This window comes from Phoca vitulina, unplaced genomic scaffold (assembly GCF_004348235.1).
Source record: "Phoca vitulina isolate PV1807 unplaced genomic scaffold, GSC_HSeal_1.0 scaffold81, whole genome shotgun sequence".
Lineage (NCBI taxonomy): Eukaryota > Metazoa > Chordata > Mammalia > Carnivora > Phocidae > Phoca > Phoca vitulina.
Window position 1 is genome coordinate 4,569,210 of NW_022589784.1, and position 18,139 is coordinate 4,587,348.

At 49.9% G+C, this 18,139-nt stretch overlaps 1 protein-coding gene across 1 annotated transcript; it reads left to right on the top strand.

Moving 5' to 3' along the window:
* The first annotated feature begins 11,804 nt into the window (after positions 1-11,804).
* Positions 11,805-17,258, top strand: CLPP (caseinolytic mitochondrial matrix peptidase proteolytic subunit). The gene is made up of 6 exons (XM_032394682.1): positions 11,805-12,028; positions 12,129-12,200; positions 12,743-12,839; positions 13,625-13,812; positions 14,738-14,843; positions 16,892-17,258. Exons 1-6 carry the CDS (start codon positions 11,843-11,845, stop codon positions 17,062-17,064), a joined length of 822 nt encoding a protein of 273 aa, XP_032250573.1. The 5' UTR covers positions 11,805-11,842; the 3' UTR covers positions 17,065-17,258.
* The last annotated feature ends 881 nt before the right edge of the window (positions 17,259-18,139 follow it).

The following is an 18,139-nucleotide window of genomic DNA, read 5'->3' on the forward strand; positions in this document are numbered from 1 at the left end:
CTGCCGTTGGGCATTTCCCTCCTGGATTTATGTCCTCCTGAGAAACCATCATACATGGACTCAGGAGTGAGGCACAAGACTATTCAGAGCAGCCTTACTAGCCATAGAGAAACCCTGGAATTACCCTGAATACTCATGAATTGCAGACTCGATAAATAAATGATGGTATTTTCATTCAATGGAATACACATAAATAAATGAACAGCAGGGACATGCATCAACACGAATGACTCTCAACAAGATAATGCTAGACAAGAAAACAGTACATCTATTTATAAAATGACCAAAATTCAGGCTGCATTAAACAAATAATATTTAAGGTGGGGCTGCTAGTCAGCAGTCACACACATATATGAATGTTAAATTTGTTAAAATATGGCAATATTGGTTGGTACCTAGCTGCTGCTTCAAGCCCCCCTCACTCCAGTGCATCCCCAACCACCGTGACTTTGTCCCTATGACCCAATAGATGTCTTCATGACCCAGAAGCTAAAGGGTTCAGATCCAGTGACTATTTTTAATCCTGCCTTAGGTTTAGGGAGACATGCATATGTGATTAAAAAAAAATGCTTTTAAAAAAGAAAGCAAAGGAATGGTGAACACCAACTCCAGAATAGAGGTCATCTCAGTGGGAGGATTGGGGGAAAGGTTGCATCTAGTAAGAGTTGCACAGAGGTTTTTACTGGGGTCAGTGTGCTTCCTTCCTATTTCCCTCCCAACACTCCAGGACAACAAAGGGAAGATATCATTAAACCCCATTAGGAGCCATTCTCAGAGCCATGTGAACTGCTTCTTCTTCAGCCACATCCCCAAGTGGCTTCAAAGTTTCAAGAAATCCAGCAGACTTGCTTTCTAATGTGGCTTAACTCCGTTACTTATTTGCAGAAGCATTGTCAGGTAAAATACAAAACACCCAGTTAAATTTGAATTTCAGATAAGATAAATAATGAATAATTTTTAGCATAAGTGTGTCTTAAATATTGTGTGGGATTGACTGAACCACTGAAAAAGTACTCCTTGTGTACCTGAAATTCAAATTTAAATGGGCATCCTATATTTTTATTTGCTCAATCTGACAATCCCATTTTGGAAATTTTCCCTTAACCAAACCCCTACCCCCATTCCTCCCTCCGATAAGAGAGTTTCACAAAATGTATCTTTCATTGCCTTCACTTCTGAGATTCAATAACCTCCAATGGTTATTCCGAGGCTAACCTTTTGCTGTAGTCCTATTATTCACCTGTAGGGGAATGGTGACAGTTTGGGAAACATATTGCCAATTGGGATTTCTGCCAGATTTTAAGGTTCAAAGGATTTTGACTTGTAAATCTAGCCCTGAAATTCGACGTGTCTCTCCAACATCACAGCCAAGATCACTGTGGTCCAAAGGGAAAGACTCTGCCTGTTCCTACCCTTTCAAAGGGAGGGAGGAGAGCCCCACCCCCGAAGCCTAAGTTATGAATCAAATTGTGCCCCCCCCCAAAAAAAAAGGTATATTGAAGTAGTAACTTCCCAGGACCTTGGAATGTGACCTTATTTGGAGACAAGGTCTTTACAGAGGTGGTTAACTTAAGATGAAGTCATTAGGATGGGCTGTAATCCATATGATTGGTATCCTTAGAAAAGAGGAAATTTGGACAGAGACGCACACAGAGGGAAGACAGTGTGAAGGGACACAGGGAGCACGCCATGTGGAGATGCAAGATTAAAGTGATGGGTCTACAAGCCAGGCAAGACCAAAGATGGCCAGAAAACCACCAGAAGCTGGGACAAACAAGGAAGAATGCTCCCCAACAGGTTCCAGAGGGAACAGGGCCCTGCCGACACTTTGATCTCAGACTTCCAGCCTCCAGAACTGGGAAACCATAAAATTCTGTTGTTTAGGCCCTCAGGTCTGTGGTACTTTGGCAGCTCTAGGAAACTCACGAAGATTTTGTTTTTCCATCTTGAAACTGACTTGGTGGGTTGAGATAGTGCTGCCCAAAGCAGGGAGCAGGGCAAAAGGCTCCCAGTACGTGGCCAACTCATCCCCATCTGCTTGCGGCTTTCCCAGTTTTGGCTGAGCAGGGAGCCCGATGTGGGACTTGATCCCAGGACCCTGAGATCATGACCTGAGCTGAAGGCAGACGCTTAACCAACTGAGCTACCCAGGCGCCCCAGTTGTTTGATTCTTCTGATTATGCTCAGGAGAAAGGCTCAGTTTGGTGAGACATGCCTTTAACACCTCACTGACACTTGCTAATTTCCCTTAAAAAAAAAAAAAGATGAGGTTCAAAGACTGGGGAAACAAGATGCAGTGCCTCAAAAAGCAAAAAATAGAATTACAACATGATGCAGCAACTTCACTCCTAGGTACTTATCCAGAAGAACTGAAAACAGGGTCTCAAAGATAACTTGCATACCCACGTTCACAGCAGCATTACTCACAATATCCAAAAGGTGGAAGCAAGCCCAGTATCCATCAATGGATGAATAAACAAAACGCGGTGGGGATGGTGGCACAACGATGTCAATGTATTTAATGCCACAGACCATATACTTCAAAATGGTTAAAATGGTAATTTTCATGTTATATATATTTTACTGTAATTAAAAAAAGAGGGAATGATAAATTGTGTCAAAAGCTGCTAACGGGACTAACAACACAATGAACTTATGATTTTTTTTCCTTTTTTTTAAAAAGATTTTATTTATTTATTTGACAGAGAGAGAGAGAGCTGCAGGCAGAGGGAGAGTGAGAAGCAGGCTCCACTGAGTAGGGAGCCCGACGTGGGGCTCGATCCCAGGACCCTGGGATCATGACCTGAGCCGAAGGCAGACGCTTAACCGACTGAGCCACTCAGGCGCCCCTGAACTGATGATTGACCATTGAAGTTGTTGTAAGATTATATCTCTGATTTGAGATCTTCCTTCTTTTTTAATATAGGCATTTACAGCTATAAATTTCCCTCTAAGCACTGCTTTAATTGCATCCCATACGTTTTGATGTTATGTCTTCATTTTTGTTCTTCTCAAAGTATTTTCTAATTTCCCTTGTGTGACCTTTGATTTGGCTACTGAAATTGGTCATCGAATGTGGCCATCTGGAAGCCATTAGTGACCTTGACAGCTGGTGTCTCAGTGGAGTTGTGGGGTGGGGGAGCCCAATTAGAGTGGGTTCAAGAGATAATGAAAAGTGAAGGAGTGGAAACCAAGAAGAGATTCAACTCTTTTTTTTTTTAAGATTTTGTTTACTTATTTATTTGACAGAGAGAGAGAGACAACGAGAGAGGGAACACAAGCAGGGGGAGTGGGACAGGGAGAAGCAGGCTTCCCACTGAGCAGGAAGCCCGATGTGGGGCTCGATCCCAGGACCCTGGGATCATGACCTGAGCCGAAGGCAGACGCCCAATGACTGAGCCACCCAGGCGCCCCAAGATTCAACTCTTAGAAGGATTTTTTTTTTCTGTGAAGAAGAATAAAGAAATGCGTAATAACTGGAGGACATTGTGGGATCATGTGTCTACATTTTTTTAAGATGGGAGCTATTACCACATGTTTATAAGCTAATGGGAATAATCAAGAGAGGGAATATCTGATGTAGTAAGAGAAAGCAGAGACTTATTTAGAATGATGAACTTGAGTGGAATGAAATCCAAGATGTAGGTAGAGAGTTGGCCTTGGCTGGGAGCCTGGACAACTCTGTCATCATAACAAGAAAGAAGGCAATGTTGATGGCCTAAGTGCTATGGAAGTCACCTTCTGTGGCTTTGTTTTTGCAGAAGATTGGAGGCAAGGTCAAGAACTGAGAGTCAGGAGGAAGGAGAAGGCTTGAGGGGGAGAAGGCAAGGTGGGATGTTACCATATGAGAGAGTGGATGAGTGAATGGACCAGGGCACATAGTAGGATCACTGGGCAGCAGATCAGTGGTCAAAAATCTCCAGGGAGGCCAGTTGGCATGACTGTGTATGAGGCTTCCTAGGTTCAGGTGAGGAATAGTTGGGGGGCTGGCTTTAATCTGGCTGTCTGACCACATAAATGTGATGAAGAAAGAGGCGGATGAGGGAGTTGAGGACATACGTCAAGGAGTGATTTTAATGACAGCCTATGGCTCTCAACCAAGTGAGGGGACAGGGGAAAAAGTGGGGGAGGTTCATGGCTTATAAATTCTGGCAGAGCTAAAGGATTGTTTGGATAGGAATACCAAATGGAATGAGCTAGAAAGAAAAGAAGTGTGGGTTGGTGAGTAGGGTGGTTGAGAACACGGAAAGTCATGCAGTTTTTGGAAATGACAAGATCTAAAATAAGACCATGAGAGGTGGGGGCTGAGGTAGAATGGAGGACAAGGTGACAGGGAGAGAAGAGTGGAAGGATCTGGAAGTTGCATACCCAGAAGGATCATCAAGCTTAATGGTTCTCAACCAAGGGCGATTCTGCCTCCAATGGGCACTTGGCCATATCTGGAGACATTTTTGGTTGTCACAACTTGGTGCTGATGTTGGGGAGTGGTTCTATTAGCATTGAGTGGGTGGAAACCTGAGATGCTGCTCAATATCCTACACTGCACAGGCAGACCCCATGACCAAGAATGGTCTGGCCCCAAGTGCCAATAGTACCAAGGTTGGGAAACCCTGGTCTATGTAGATACTAAAATCATTAAGAATTACGCCCAGAGAAGTGTTTGACAAAGGAAAGATAAACCAGGACATACAATTGAGAAGGAATGAGAGGACATCACCTAGGTCTAATAGATAAACAAGCAAGATAAATAAACTGTGGGTATTGTTTGGTGACCTGAGATTCAAAGCTGCAGAGTTTCAGAGAAGAGTTAGAAGCCATGATGGAGGAAGGGCGCCTACCTCACCCCAAGGGGCACAAGGGTGTGAGGAGCTGGGAGAGAAAACAGCCATGACCTAGAGGCTCACAGTCCTTGGGGGAGAGCCAAGCTTCTGTTGGGGGAGAAGGTAAAGAGCATGTTTTGTCAAGAGGTTGAGAATACAGGAAATTTTGTTTAGGAAGGATTGTGATTTCCTGAGGGCACAATTGAAACATTTCAAGATTTGAGGAGGACTACTAAAAAAAATGAAAAGGCATACCATTAACTGGAAGAAGATATTTGGAATACTTACATCTCACAAAGGGCTTATTGCCAGAATATACAAAGAACTCTTGCAACTCAATAATAAGAAGACAAATGACAAAGGGCTCAGAACAGACACTTCACCAAAGAAGACACAGAGATGGCCAAAAGGCACATGAGAAGATACGTAAAATCATTAGTCATTGGGGAATTGAGCATTAAAACCACAAGGATATACCATTACACACCCATTGGATGAACGAAGATTTTTAAAACAACAACCTGTCTCTAGAAAGTGACGTAGAGGATGTGGAGTAGCTGGAACTCTCATTCATCTCCGGTGGATGTGTAAAATGGTGGAACCACTTTGGAAAATGATGGGCAGTTTTCTCAAAAGTTAAATCCTTCCATATGATCCAGCCATTCCACTTGATACTTACCCAAGAGAAGCAAAAATGTATGCTTGCACGAAGTTTTGTACACAGATGTTCAGAGCAACTTTACTTACAACAGCCCAAACTGGAAGCAACCCAAATGTTCATCACCTGGTGAATGGATAAATTCTAGTAGCTAGTACATCCATGCAATGAAAAGGAATGAATCAATGCATGTACACAATAGCACAGTGAATTTCAAAACATTATGGTGAATGAAAGAAGCCAGTCTCCAAAGACTATATACTATATGATTCCATTTTATGAAAGTCTAGTTAGGGGAAATCTAATCTAGAGAGACAGAAAATTGGACCAATGATTGGGGATGAGATGGGAGGGGGGTTGATTGCAAAGGGACCTAAGGGATCTTTGGGGGGTCTTGGAAATGTTCTCTATCTTGACTGTGGCAGTCATTATAAGGTTTTGTCAAAACTCATCAAATTGTACATTACAAACATTATACTTCAATAGAGTGGGCTTTAAAACAAGATGTACAGGGAAGGAGAAGGGAGAAAAATAGAGGTGTACAGAGTTGTGATCTTTGAATTATGAAGTCTACATTATCTAATTACCTGCTTGTTTCCCCCCTTAGATATTACATCAAGGGAATAAAAATGGTGGTATCTTGGAGTATCCAGGCTATACGTACTGAGAAGGGGCTCAGTAGGAACTTTCTAGATCTTAAACAGGGTGATGGTTACACAGGTGTACATCTACGTAAAAAAAAAAGTCATTGGGCTATACAGTTAAGATGTATGAACTTTACTGAGTGTATGTTATATTCCAATAATTTTTAAAAATTATACCATGGAACTCTTTTGATGTCAACAAAAATGAACATACAACATCATTTTTATTTCTGACACCCCATTTAAATGACCTCCCTCTCCACTAAAATGGCTCCCCAAAGCATTTGATCCTTCTGAAACTGATGGCAGACCTCAACAGCCTATGCCTCTGCCAGATCAAGCTCTTCTGCTTGATCCATTGTTTTCCTTGGACCTGTGACTGCCCCCCTCCCACTCCTCTCCTAATTCTCTGACTGGCAGGCCCTCCTTGGTCTCCTCTCACTTCAACCCATTCCTGTGGCAGGGGTGGGGAGGGAGAATCTCACCTGCTCCATGCTCCCTGGGTGCCAGAATTACAGAATCATCAGCTCTGGGCAAACTTGCAGGATTGAGCCCACTGGACTAGGCAACATATTTTGGTGCCACGAAGAAGGAGAAATGAAGTGTGTCTCCCAAGTTTTTTTAGTATGAGCAAATGTAAGGGTGGAAAGAGCAATGCTTTGATGTGGGAGAGAAGATCAGTAATTCCTCTCAAACATGTTCATTTTGGTGCCTAATTAGACATCCCAGGAGAGGTGAGAGGGAGGGAGGTCTGGAGCTTGGGAGAGATATCTGGGTGGGAGACACCAATCTGGGAAGCATCAGATATGTGGGTATTTAAGGCCAAGAGACCAGAGGAAATTATCGAGGGGGTATGGATAAAGATGAGGGTACAGGACTGAGGCCAAGGGCTCTCCAAGGCAGGGAGTCTCTTTAAAAGACAAATCTGGGGGCGCCTGGTGTGGATCAGTCAGTTAAGCATCTGCCTTTGGCTCAGGTCACGATCCCAGGGTCCTGGGATCAAGCCCGGCATCGGACTCCCTGCTGAGCAGGGAGTCTGCTTCTCCTTCTTCCTCTGCCCTTCACCCCTACTCATGCTTGCTCTCCTTCTCTTGCTCTCTCTCAAATAAATAAATAAAATCTTTTAAAAAAATAAAAGACAAATCTGATAAGAAAAAAAATTCATCACAATGAAGACATCCGTCAACTAGGAACTGGTTAAAAACACATATATTTAACATATATGTATATACTATATATTTACATATATATATATATATATATATATATATATATATATATATATGCTATGTAGCCAAAAAAAAAGCAGAGGGGTGGGCAGCAGCCTTCCTTCAAGACTGGCTGGCATGCACCCTATGCCTCTTCTTCTTTCCCTACCTCCATCCGGCTTCTTGGAATGAAAATGTGCCAGGTGAAGCCCCATTTTGGATTCTGGAGACCCTAGAAATGGCTAAGGTATGAGCCAGAAGAAGGTTTCTGGAGACTTCATGGTACAGAGCCACCCCCCACCGTGGGTGCCAATCTCCAGACTGTTACTTGGAGAGAAAGACATTCCTATCTTGTCTAAGTCACTGGCACTTTGGGGTTACCCTCTGTCACATCATACCTAACTAATAAACCCTGGATCAGAGTAGGCAATCAGTAAATACCAGTAAAGGACACCTGGGTGGCTCAGTCGGTTAAGCATCTGCCTTCAGCTCAGGTCATGATCTCGGGGTCCTGGGATCGAGTCCCATATCAGGCTACCTGCTCAGCGGGGAGTCTGCTTCTCCCTCTCCCTCTGCCTGCTACTCCACCTGCTTGTGCTCTCTCTGTCAAATAAACAAATTAAATCTTTAAAAAAAAAAGTAAATACCAGTAATATTCCACAATATCATACATGATAATTTTTTAAAGATTTTTAAAATTTATTTTTGAGAGAGAGAGAGCAAGCATGAGCAGGGGGAGGGGAAGAGGGAGCAGCAGACTCCCCACTGAGCAGGGAACCCGGACCCCAGGATCATGACCTGAGTAAAAGGCAGATGCTTAACCAACTGAGCCACCCAGGTGCCCTTGATAATTTTTTTAATTTAAAATTTTAATGATTTAATCAGCCCCCTCTTTTTGGACACTTCCAATTCTTTGCTAATGTAAGTGTGGTAGACTGTCTCCAAGGATGGCCACCATCAATTTTTTCCATTCCATGGGCCCCTGACACAACTCACACCGAGAGTCAATGTCCCCTTTCCCTCCCCTTGAATTTTGGTTTGGCCATGTGGCTTGTTCTGACTGACAGAATGTGGCAAAGACCTGCCACGTGACTTGCAGGCCAAGCTTTTAAGAAGACAAGTAGCTTCTGCCTCTTCTGTCTTGGGAGCCAGTTGTCATGTGAGATGCAAAGACCACCGTACCGTGAGGAAGCCCAAGCAGCCACATGGTGGGAGAGAGATGCCCAGCCAGCTGAGGTGAGGCTCCTGATAGGACTGCAGAATGTTCATGTGGATATTCCAGCCCTAGCAAACCCCACATAGAGAACAATCATAGAAGCTCAGGCCAGACTCCCCAGTTGTAAGAAGTAATAAGCTGGGGCTGTTTGAAACCCCTAGGTGTATGGGATTATTTGTTACACATCACTAGCTAACTGAAACAACAGAGTGTATAAACAGATCTGCCATAGATGGCCTTATGGCCAACTCTTGGTGCTCACCTTTGATCATTTCCTAAAAAGGAGTAACTAGAGGGGCGCCTGGGTGGCTCAGTTGGTTAAGCAACTGCCTTCGGCTCAGGTCATGATCCTGGAGTCCTGGGATCGAGTCCCGCATCGGGCTCCCTGCTCGGTGGGGAGTCTGCTTCTCTCTCTGACCCTCCCCCTCTCATGCTCTCTCTCTCTCTATCTCATTCTCTCTCTCAAATAAATAAATAAAATCTTTAAAAAAAAAAAAAGGAGTAACTAGAAGTAGACTATGTGAATCTGAGACGTGGTGTCAACTTTGTTTCCAGAGAAGTTGTCGCGATGTGGGTGAGCTGTTTACGTGATTATCCATCTGCGCACAGCCTCTTCAGTCCTTGGTTTTCCATTTCTTTTCTTAATTTTCAATTTCTATCCATTTCAACAGGCCTGTTCTGCATACATCTAAGAACCGATAACAATGATCAGAGCTTCTCTCTGACCACAGAGTAATAACCTGAAACTAGTAGGATGGACTGATTTTGTAGCCAAGAGTCAAAATATTCCCCCTCCATCCCTCCCGTCCTACCTACTAACGTGGATTCATTCACGGAGAACATACTGTGCAAACAAAGTTGGCAAGAATAAGGCACACGTTAACTACCTGAGCGCCTACGATGTGCCAGTCACTGTTCAAAAGTTGCCTTTTTTTAAAAAAAGATTTTATTTATTCATTTGACAGAGAGAGAGCACAAGCAGGGGGAGCAGCAGAGGGAGAGGGAGAAGCAGACTCCTGCTGAGCAGGGAGCCCAACACGGGACTCGATCTCACAACCCTGAGATTGTGACCTGAGCCGAAACCAAGAGTTGGACGGTTAACCGTCTGAGCCAGCCAGGTGCCCCTTGGACGGCCATTAAACACGACAAAGGTTCCAGAGCAGGCCTGGGATATCAGCAAGGGGAATCAGGGAAGACTTCTCTAAAGGGGTGACATTTGAGGGGGGATTTGTATGTCAGGAAGGAGCTAGATTCAGGAAGAGGACGCAAGCAAAGCCCAGGTGCCCGCTTGGGGCTTGGTGTGTTTGAGGGACAGAAAGCTGGCTGGTGTCACCGCTGGAGCCAAGTGGGGAAGGGAGCGTGGAAGTAGGTGAGGGAAGAGGTCAGCGTGGGTGACAGGGAGCCAAGGGGAGGGCTTCAGTCCGGGGAGGGATATGGTAAGCTTTCTCAGCTTGCTGAATGAAGAAGTAACCCCAGGACACAAGGGAGAAGCTGGAACACACATGGGGCTGTTACTGACGGTGGTAACCAGCACGGAGGAGGTGAAAAGTAGTTGAACTCTGGACAGGTAGAGCAGGTGAAACAAAGGGAGGCAGTGAGGTCAGGGGGCGTGGGGGAGTGCTGGGGGAGGGACTGCGGTAGCCGCTGGCGGCCCACCCTTCTCCCCAGGGCAGGGCAGGAGCTCAGGGCCCTAGGGGAACCGGCTGGGCAGGGCTACCCACCTGACTCACAGCAGAAACTGGGACAGCCCACCCACCTCCACAGTCCCCACCGGGGAATGCCACGCCCCGGGCCGAACACTGGCTCCCCGCACCCCCAACCCCTGTCAGTGACACCTAGATCTAGGCCTTCATGCGGGAGTGCCTCCAAGGCCTCCTCCAAGCTCTTCTACTTCCAGGTCTTTCTCTCAGTCCTGCCCTGATTCCATAAGGCAGGAGTGTCCGTGTCCTGTTCTCTCTCCCCAGCAGACGGGGATCCACTGTGAACACAGAGGGTACAAAAACTACCCTTCTCTAGGGCACCCAGCATCAGTGTGAGGGTCCAGCATTTAGGCTCTGTCTGCCTGGTGAACTCCTACCTATCTGTCAAAACCCACCTCAAAAGGACCCTCCTAAGGGAGGACTTCTTGGACCCCGGTGGTTCCTGGCTAACACCATCAATAATTAAAACCCACCACTAGCGAATACAAACTGAGCACTTACTATCTGAGGGCCTTACAGCAGCCCTAGGCTGTATGTTATCATTATCCCTATTTACAGATGGAAAACGGAGGCTCAGGGACACATGACTAGTAAGTAATGGGGACCAGATTTGAACTCGGGGGACTTCAATATGCTGCTTCAGCAGCAGGTCTCTTTAAATCCTTCCCTGTGAGATTGGTTTGATCATTGCCATCTTCCAGATGAGAAACTTCAGGCTCAGAGAGGGTTAAACAATGCACCTAAGATCACACAGCACTTCATGGGTTGAGCCAGCTTGGCAGGTTGGGCAGCTGCCTCTAAAGCTCTCAGCTCTTAACTTTCCTCCCTTATCACCTCTTGGTTCAAAGTGTAGTTGATAAGCATCTGTTTGTGTGCCAGGCACCATTCTAGGCTCTGGGGACACCTGTAAGAAGGCAGCATTTGAGCGGATTTGGAGGAAAAGAGGGGTCCCAAACATTAGCAGGAGCCTTCCTACTTCCATCCCTTTGCCCATTCTTATCCTGCCAGCAATGTCTTTCCCCACCTAACAAACTCCTATCCATCCTTCAAAACCCAGCTCCAATACTCACTCCTCCTAGGAAACCTTTCCACACAGATCTCCCAGGCAGAGTCTGCAACACCCATCCTTGGGCTCCCACAGCCTGGGGTCCATAGATGAATGGAAAGGTCTCTGTAGGAGTTAGCCCCACCAAGCTGGAAGCTCGGCTAGGCCCCAGCCCAGTGGGCACAATGGAGATGATTTTTATTTACTTATATTATCATTATTATTAAAGTAAGCTTTAGCCCAATGTGGGGCTTGAACTCACAACCCCCAGATGCAGTCGCACGTTCCACCGACTGAGCCAGTCAGGCGCCCCTGGAGCTGATTTTTAAATTAAGGAATAACCAATTCTTTGGGAAGAGGACTAGAACTCGCCGCATTAAAGACCCCCCGCCTCCGCCCCCTTCGGGCTCCGCCCCTCCCTCGCCCCGCCCCTAAGCATGCCAGTCCAGCTCCCGGGACGTGGGCGGCCGGTGAGCATGCGCCCTAGACGCAAAGCACACCGGGAGTTGTAGTTCCGCCATCGGACGGAAGCCGGGACGGACTGCGGCGGGATGTGGCCCGGAATATTGGTTGGGGGGGCCCGGGTGGCGGCAGGTAGGTCCCCCGCGCTGGGGCCTCGCCTGGCCGCCCGGTTCTCCCCGCGGCGGACGCCCAAGACCGGCCTGGCCCTGCAGCGGAGCCTGCACGCGACGGCGGCCCGGGCTCTCCCGCTCATTCCCATCGTGGTGGAGCAGACGGTACAGCGGCCGCGGGAACTCGGCCCCGGGTGGGAGTCGGGGGTCTCGGGGCCGGGGGCACGGCCGGCCCCTGACCCTCACCGCCATCTTTCTCCCCCAGGGTCGCGGCGAGCGCGCCTATGACATCTACTCGCGGCTGTTGCGGGAGCGCATCGTGTGTGTCATGGGTCCGGTGAGTGCCCCGCCGGGCTCCTCCCCTGTGCCTGCCCAGACCCGACGCGCCCCTCCTCCTCGAACCCCCTTGAACTCTTGACCCTTCCCCCTTGACCTTACTGCCAAGGCTCTGCCCTGGTCCGAGTCTGACACCCCACTTCCTGGGCACATAAGCCTTCAGGCCCCTCTTCTGGCCCCCACCCCCCACCCCCACCCCTTCTTCAAACTCTCTGCTTTTCCCTTCCCGATCTCTGACTCCCTCCCTTACCAGTGATTCTCCTCCCCATTCCTGGCTCTGATCCCTCTCTCCAACCCTCCTGACCCCTTCCCTTCCTTGCCCTGAGCCCACTGACTCCCCCCTTCCTGTGCCCAACCCCCCGTGGGGCCCTACCACCCCTCACCACCTCCCCTCCCTGGTCCTGAGTTCTCCGCAGCCGTCTTACTTGGGCTGTGACACCCGTCCTTGTTCCCTGACTTCATCCCCAGCCACCTCCCAGTTGCTTCCATTAGCCCCTCCTTACCCCCCAGCTGCGCCAGCCCACCCTCCCCGCTTACTTGCAGATCGACGACAGTGTCGCCAGCCTGGTTATCGCGCAGCTGCTGTTCCTGCAGTCGGAGAGCAACAAGAAGCCCATCCACATGTACATCAACAGCCCCGGTGAGCAGAGCCTTCCCTGGGGCCAGGGCCGCTTCCTGGGACACTCCAGGTGACTCAGGGGACAGAGAACCCCCCCCCCATCAGGAACATTCTCCCTCTGGAGGAAGAAAGGGTGCTGAGCTTCCTTCAGAATCCCCAAACGGTCTCCAAACCTCCAAAAGTCGCCTGTTCCTTGCTTTTAAGTCTAGGTTCACAAACGGGCAGCTGAGCCTGTCTCCTTGATTCCACACATAACATTTTACCAACCTGACCTGGTGGTCAGCATTTTAAAACTGGTAGCTGCCACCACCGGCTGGTCCCCCTCCCAAAAGAGAATGGCTCATCTTGACTGAGTGCCGACTGTGCCCTGTACTTTAAGCGTTTTATAGGCACTGAACTCATCTGGTCCTCGTGGCAGCTGCCGGTGGTAGGTAGTGTTCAGTGATCCCCGGTCTGCCGGAGACACCGTGGCCGGGAGGCTGGGTAGCTTGCCCAAGGTCACACCGGCGACATTGCCAGGACAGGCTGGCTCCAGAGCTTCCCTTTCGGCCACCACTCTCCCCGACTTCCACTTTCTCTTGAAACTCTGAGAGATCTGGTCCGCCCTGGGCCCATGAGCACAGGTGCTAACAGTCAGCTCACTCTGGAGCATGCGCTCTCCTCTTTGCCCCCACTTAGTTCATGTCACCCGTTGCTGGGGGCTGCCTCTACACAAGTCCTCCCCAAGGCCAGGGGCTTCGCTAGGGAAAGGATGCAGGGAGGACAGCACAGCCCCTCACTCCCCCCCTGCTCCCCCCCCCCCGCAGGAGGCATGGTGACCTCGGGCCTGGCCATCTACGACACGATGCAGTACATCCTGAACCCCATCTGCACGTGGTGCGTGGGCCAGGCCGCCAGCATGGGCTCCCTGCTTCTGGCCGCCGGCACCCCGGGCATGCGCCACTCACTCCCCAACTCCCGCATCATGATCCACCAGCCCTCCGGGGGTGCCCGGGTGAGTGCCGGCCCCATGCAGGCTGCTTTGGGATGGGGGGTGCTGTCCGGACAGGAGGACTGACTGGGTAGAAGTCACGGGGGAGTGTCAGTGTTTGAAATATGGGTTTTACGATGATTCATGTATGGTGAGGCCATCTGATCAGGAAAGGACTGCCTTGGGAAGATGGTTTGTTACTCACAGTTCCCAAGGCGGGGCGGGGGGGGGGGGCGCGCACGTGGGGGGCACCAGGGGGACCCCAGAGGCGGCGGGGGGGGGGGGGGGGGTGGGGGGTGGTGGGGAGTGGACAGGGAATTTACTGTGGTTTCTGCAGGAAGGAACAGTGAGGCAGGGCCAGCAGGCTCAGGACTGGCTAGTTTGAATGATCTCAGCAGGCTCAGGGGGGTCGGGGCAGGGGACAGTGGCCCTGAGTATGAGAACCCCACGGAGGAGGTGGTTGAGGGCGCGCACACTGATGGCTGGTTTGCCCATGAAAACTCATGGCTGAGCTGGAGCTGTCGCTCTCCAGGAATCCGCTTGCCCTGGGAGGGGCGGGGCTCCACATTGCAGAAAATGCAGTTAATACAGGAAGCCTTGGGGCGCCTGAGTGGCTCAGCCGGTTAAGCTCTTGATTTTGGCTCAGGTCATGGTCTCGGGGTCACCGGATCGAGCCCTGCATTGCATCAGGCTCCCTGCTCAGCGGGGAGTCTGCTTCTCCCTCTCCCTCTGCCCCTCCCCCCACCTCTCTCTCTCTAAAATGAATAGATAAAATCTTAAAAAAAAATACAGGAAGACTTCCTGTATTTTGGGGGCAAAGATGCAGCAGGGTGTGCAGGGCCTCGAGAAGCCCTGCTCACCTGTCTGAACAACCTCTCTAGCCTCCCTGTGAGTGGCTGATGCTCATTCTGACCTTCTCCCTCTTACCCGCCCCTGGGCCGCCCCCCAGGGCCAAGCCACAGACATTGCCATCCAGGCAGAGGAGATCATGAAACTCAAGAAGCAGCTCTACGGCATCTACGCCAAGCACACCAAACAGAGCCTGCAGGTGATCGGTGAGTGCCCCTGCCCCGGGCAGACCCCCGCCTGCCCACCTTTATTTTAACCAACACACACATACGTGGCAGGCCTTGTGACACTCAGGGCTGGACCATCCTCCGTCCTGGCCGCTGTGGGACGTGGAGCAGCGTCCCTGGCTGCTGACCACCGGATGCCAGTAGCACCTTCTGTTTGTGACGACCGAAGCTGCCTCCCAGTGTCCCCCGGGGGGCAGAATCACCCCCAGTGGAGATCCCCTGTCCTGAGCACTTTAAAAAGACCAATCAGCAGAATCTTGATGAAAACTTCCTTGAAACAAGTCAAAGGTTTGAACGCGGTCCTCAGTAAAGAATATTCCAAATGGCCAAGAAGTATAAGAAAAGCTGCTCATCATCTTTAGTGATGATATTTAAAAATGGCATCATTAGGGGCGCCTGGCCGGCTCAGTCAGGAGAGCACGTGACTCTTGATCTCAGGGTCGGGAGTTCAAGCCCCACGTTGGGCATGGAGACTACTCAAAAATAAATAAATTAATAAATAAATAAAATTTATTTATTAAAAATAAAATAAGGTGCCTGGGTGGCTCAGTTGGTTAAGTGACCGCCTTCAGCTCAGGTCATGATCCTGGAGTCCCGGAATCGACTCCCGCATCAGGCTCCCTGCTCCATGGGAAGCCTGCTTCTCCCTCTGACCCTACCCCCTCTCATGCACTCTCTCTCTCAAATAAATAAATAAAATCTTTAAAAATTAATATATACATATATTTTTAAAGATTTATTTATTTTATTTTATTTATTTTTTTAAAAGATTTTATTTATTTATTTGACAGAGAGAGACACAGCGAGAGAGGGAACACAAGCAGGGGGAGTGGGAGAGGGAGAAGCAGGCTTCCCGCTGAGCAGAGAGCACGATGCGGGGCTCGATCCCAGGACCCTGGGATCATGACCTGAGCCGAAGGCAGACGCTTAACGACTGAGCCACCCAGGCGCCCCTAAGATTTATTTATTTTAGACAGTACGTGGGGGGAGGGGCAGAGGCATAGGGAGAGAGAAATCCAAGCAGACTCCACACTGACCGCGGAGCCCGACATGGGCTCGATCTCACGGCCCTGAGATCATGACCTGAGCTGAAACCAAGAGTTGGACGCTTAACCAACTGTGCCACCCAGGTGCCCCTTGCCCATCTATTTTTTTTTAAAAATAACATCATTAGTCTTTAGAGAAAGTCCAGTTAAGGCCACAGTGAGATGCCATTTCAATCCATTAGAACAGCTAAAATCTAAAACCCAACACCCAGTGCCAGTGAGAATGTGGGGCAGCTGGAATGCTCACCCTCAGCAGGCGGGACTGAGGATGGCAGCACCGTTCTGGAAAGCCATCTGACACTCCCAGCTCAGGCTCGGAATGCCCCAAAATGCCACGGTTCCCCGGCTCCGCATGTAACCAAGAGAAGGGAGTGCTCGTGTCCACCAACGCTGCGGACAGGAACGCGGACGGCCGCCCTGTGTGTAGGAGCCCCACGCTGGGAGACACCCCCGTGCCCAACAGCAGCAGGACGGGCGCCTCGGTGCGTTGTTTACGCTGTGGAATCCCACACGGCAATGACAGAGACCTGTCCACGGCGACCCACAGCAGCCGGGCTGAATCTCGGAAACATATTGCCGAGTGGGAAAAAGGAGTAAATACTCTGTGATTCCACATATTTAAAAACAAAAAGAAGCAGGCTTATTTATGCCATCAGGCCACCGTTAGGCTAGCGATTACTGTTGGGCCGGAGGAGTCAGTGACCGGAAGCAGGCTCGAGCAGGGGGCGGTCGGGGGCCCGGGTGCTGGCCATGTGGGTTATGCTCTGTCTGAAATTCACACTGTCTGCTTGCCATCTGGGTGTATATTAGACATCAATAACCAGTAAAAAAAAAATGGAAATGGGTATTTTACCGATGGGGAAACTGAGGCACCAAGAGGGGAAGGCCAGGGTCATCCAGCGAAGAAGTGGCAGAACGGGGACCCCAGCCTGGCCCCAGGTCTCTGCCCTTAACCCCACACATCCTTGCTTCCCCTGGCAGAGTCGGCCATGGAGAGGGACCGCTACATGAGCCCCATGGAGGCCCAGGAGTTTGGCATCTTAGACAAGGTTCTGGTCCACCCTCCCCAGGACGGTGAGGACGAGCCGGAGCTCGTGCAGAAGGAGCCCGCGGCGGTGGTGGCGGCCGCAGAGCCCGCCCCAGCAAGCCTCTGAGAGCTGGACCTCACCCTCCAGATGAAAGTCGGGGGAGCCAGGCGCCAATCAGACGCTGGAGCCACAGCCCTGCCCACCCCACGCTGCTGAGCCTGGAAGGGCCCCGTGAGGAACTCTGGGTTTGGGGCTGCCCCTCAGGGCAGGTATCTTGAATGAGACACTGTGATTTTCAATTAAATCTTTGTAGTCTTTGATCCCCATCTGTGTCACCTTCCCTGCCTGCTCCACCGTGGCACGCACACGTGTGCCCTGCACGAGGCCTCTTCTGCTTTCACCATGACCCTGAGGCTCTGACCTTCCGAGCCCTAACTGCAGCCAACTCTCCTGAACAAATAGGACATTTCAGGCACTGTTCTAGAGGTCACGACATATCGTGAAGAAAACAAAAATCCCTGTCTTCAAAGAACTTCTTCTTGAGGAGGTAGACAGTTTTTGAAAAAGCAGGGAAAGAGGTATGCAGTGTGTGTGAGAGAGAGAGAGAGAGAGTTACAGCTTTCGATGGGGTGGCCAGTGAAGGCCTTGCTGGGAAGGTGATGCTTGAACAAGGTTTAAGGTGAGAGAGGGACAGAGCAGTCCAGGCAGTGGGCATAGCAAGTGCAAAGGCCCTGTGGCAGGACTGTGGCTGCCATGTGGGAGGGGCCCCTGAGGACGCTCGTGGCTGAAGTGGAATGGCAGGGGGACAGTGGAGAGATGAGAACAGAAAGGAAGGAGGACAGACCTTAAAAGGCCTGGTAGATCTGAGCAAGGAGGGAGATGAGCCATGGAGGGTTCTAAGAAGAATGACAAGCAGGAAGACTGTGGCTTCCATGGAGTACTGGGAGGACTACAGCCAGCGTGGAAACCGGAGACCAGTTCAGAGACTTGGAATAATCAGATGAAGGCTGGCGGCCCCAGCTGGGTGGCCAGGAGAGGTCAGATTCTAGCCAGGTTTTAAGGCAGAGCTGACAGGTGGAACGGCTGCAGGGAGGCGTAGGTGTGGGGGCAGGGGATCAGGAGTGGAGTCTGGACACGTTACTTCTGGTGTTTGACGTGCCTCAGACATCCCAGGGGATGGATAAATCTGGGGTGAGGGTTG

Coding starts and splice junctions, on each gene's coding strand:
- CLPP (XM_032394682.1), top strand. CDS start 11,843: ATGTGGCCCGGAATATTGGTTGGGGGGGCCCGGGTGGCGGCAGGTAGG. Junction 12,029..12,128: donor CCATCGTGGTGGAGCAGACG/GTACAGCGGCCG, acceptor TTTCTCCCCCAG/GGTCGCGGCGAGCGCGCCTA. Junction 12,201..12,742: donor TCGTGTGTGTCATGGGTCCG/GTGAGTGCCCCG, acceptor GCTTACTTGCAG/ATCGACGACAGTGTCGCCAG.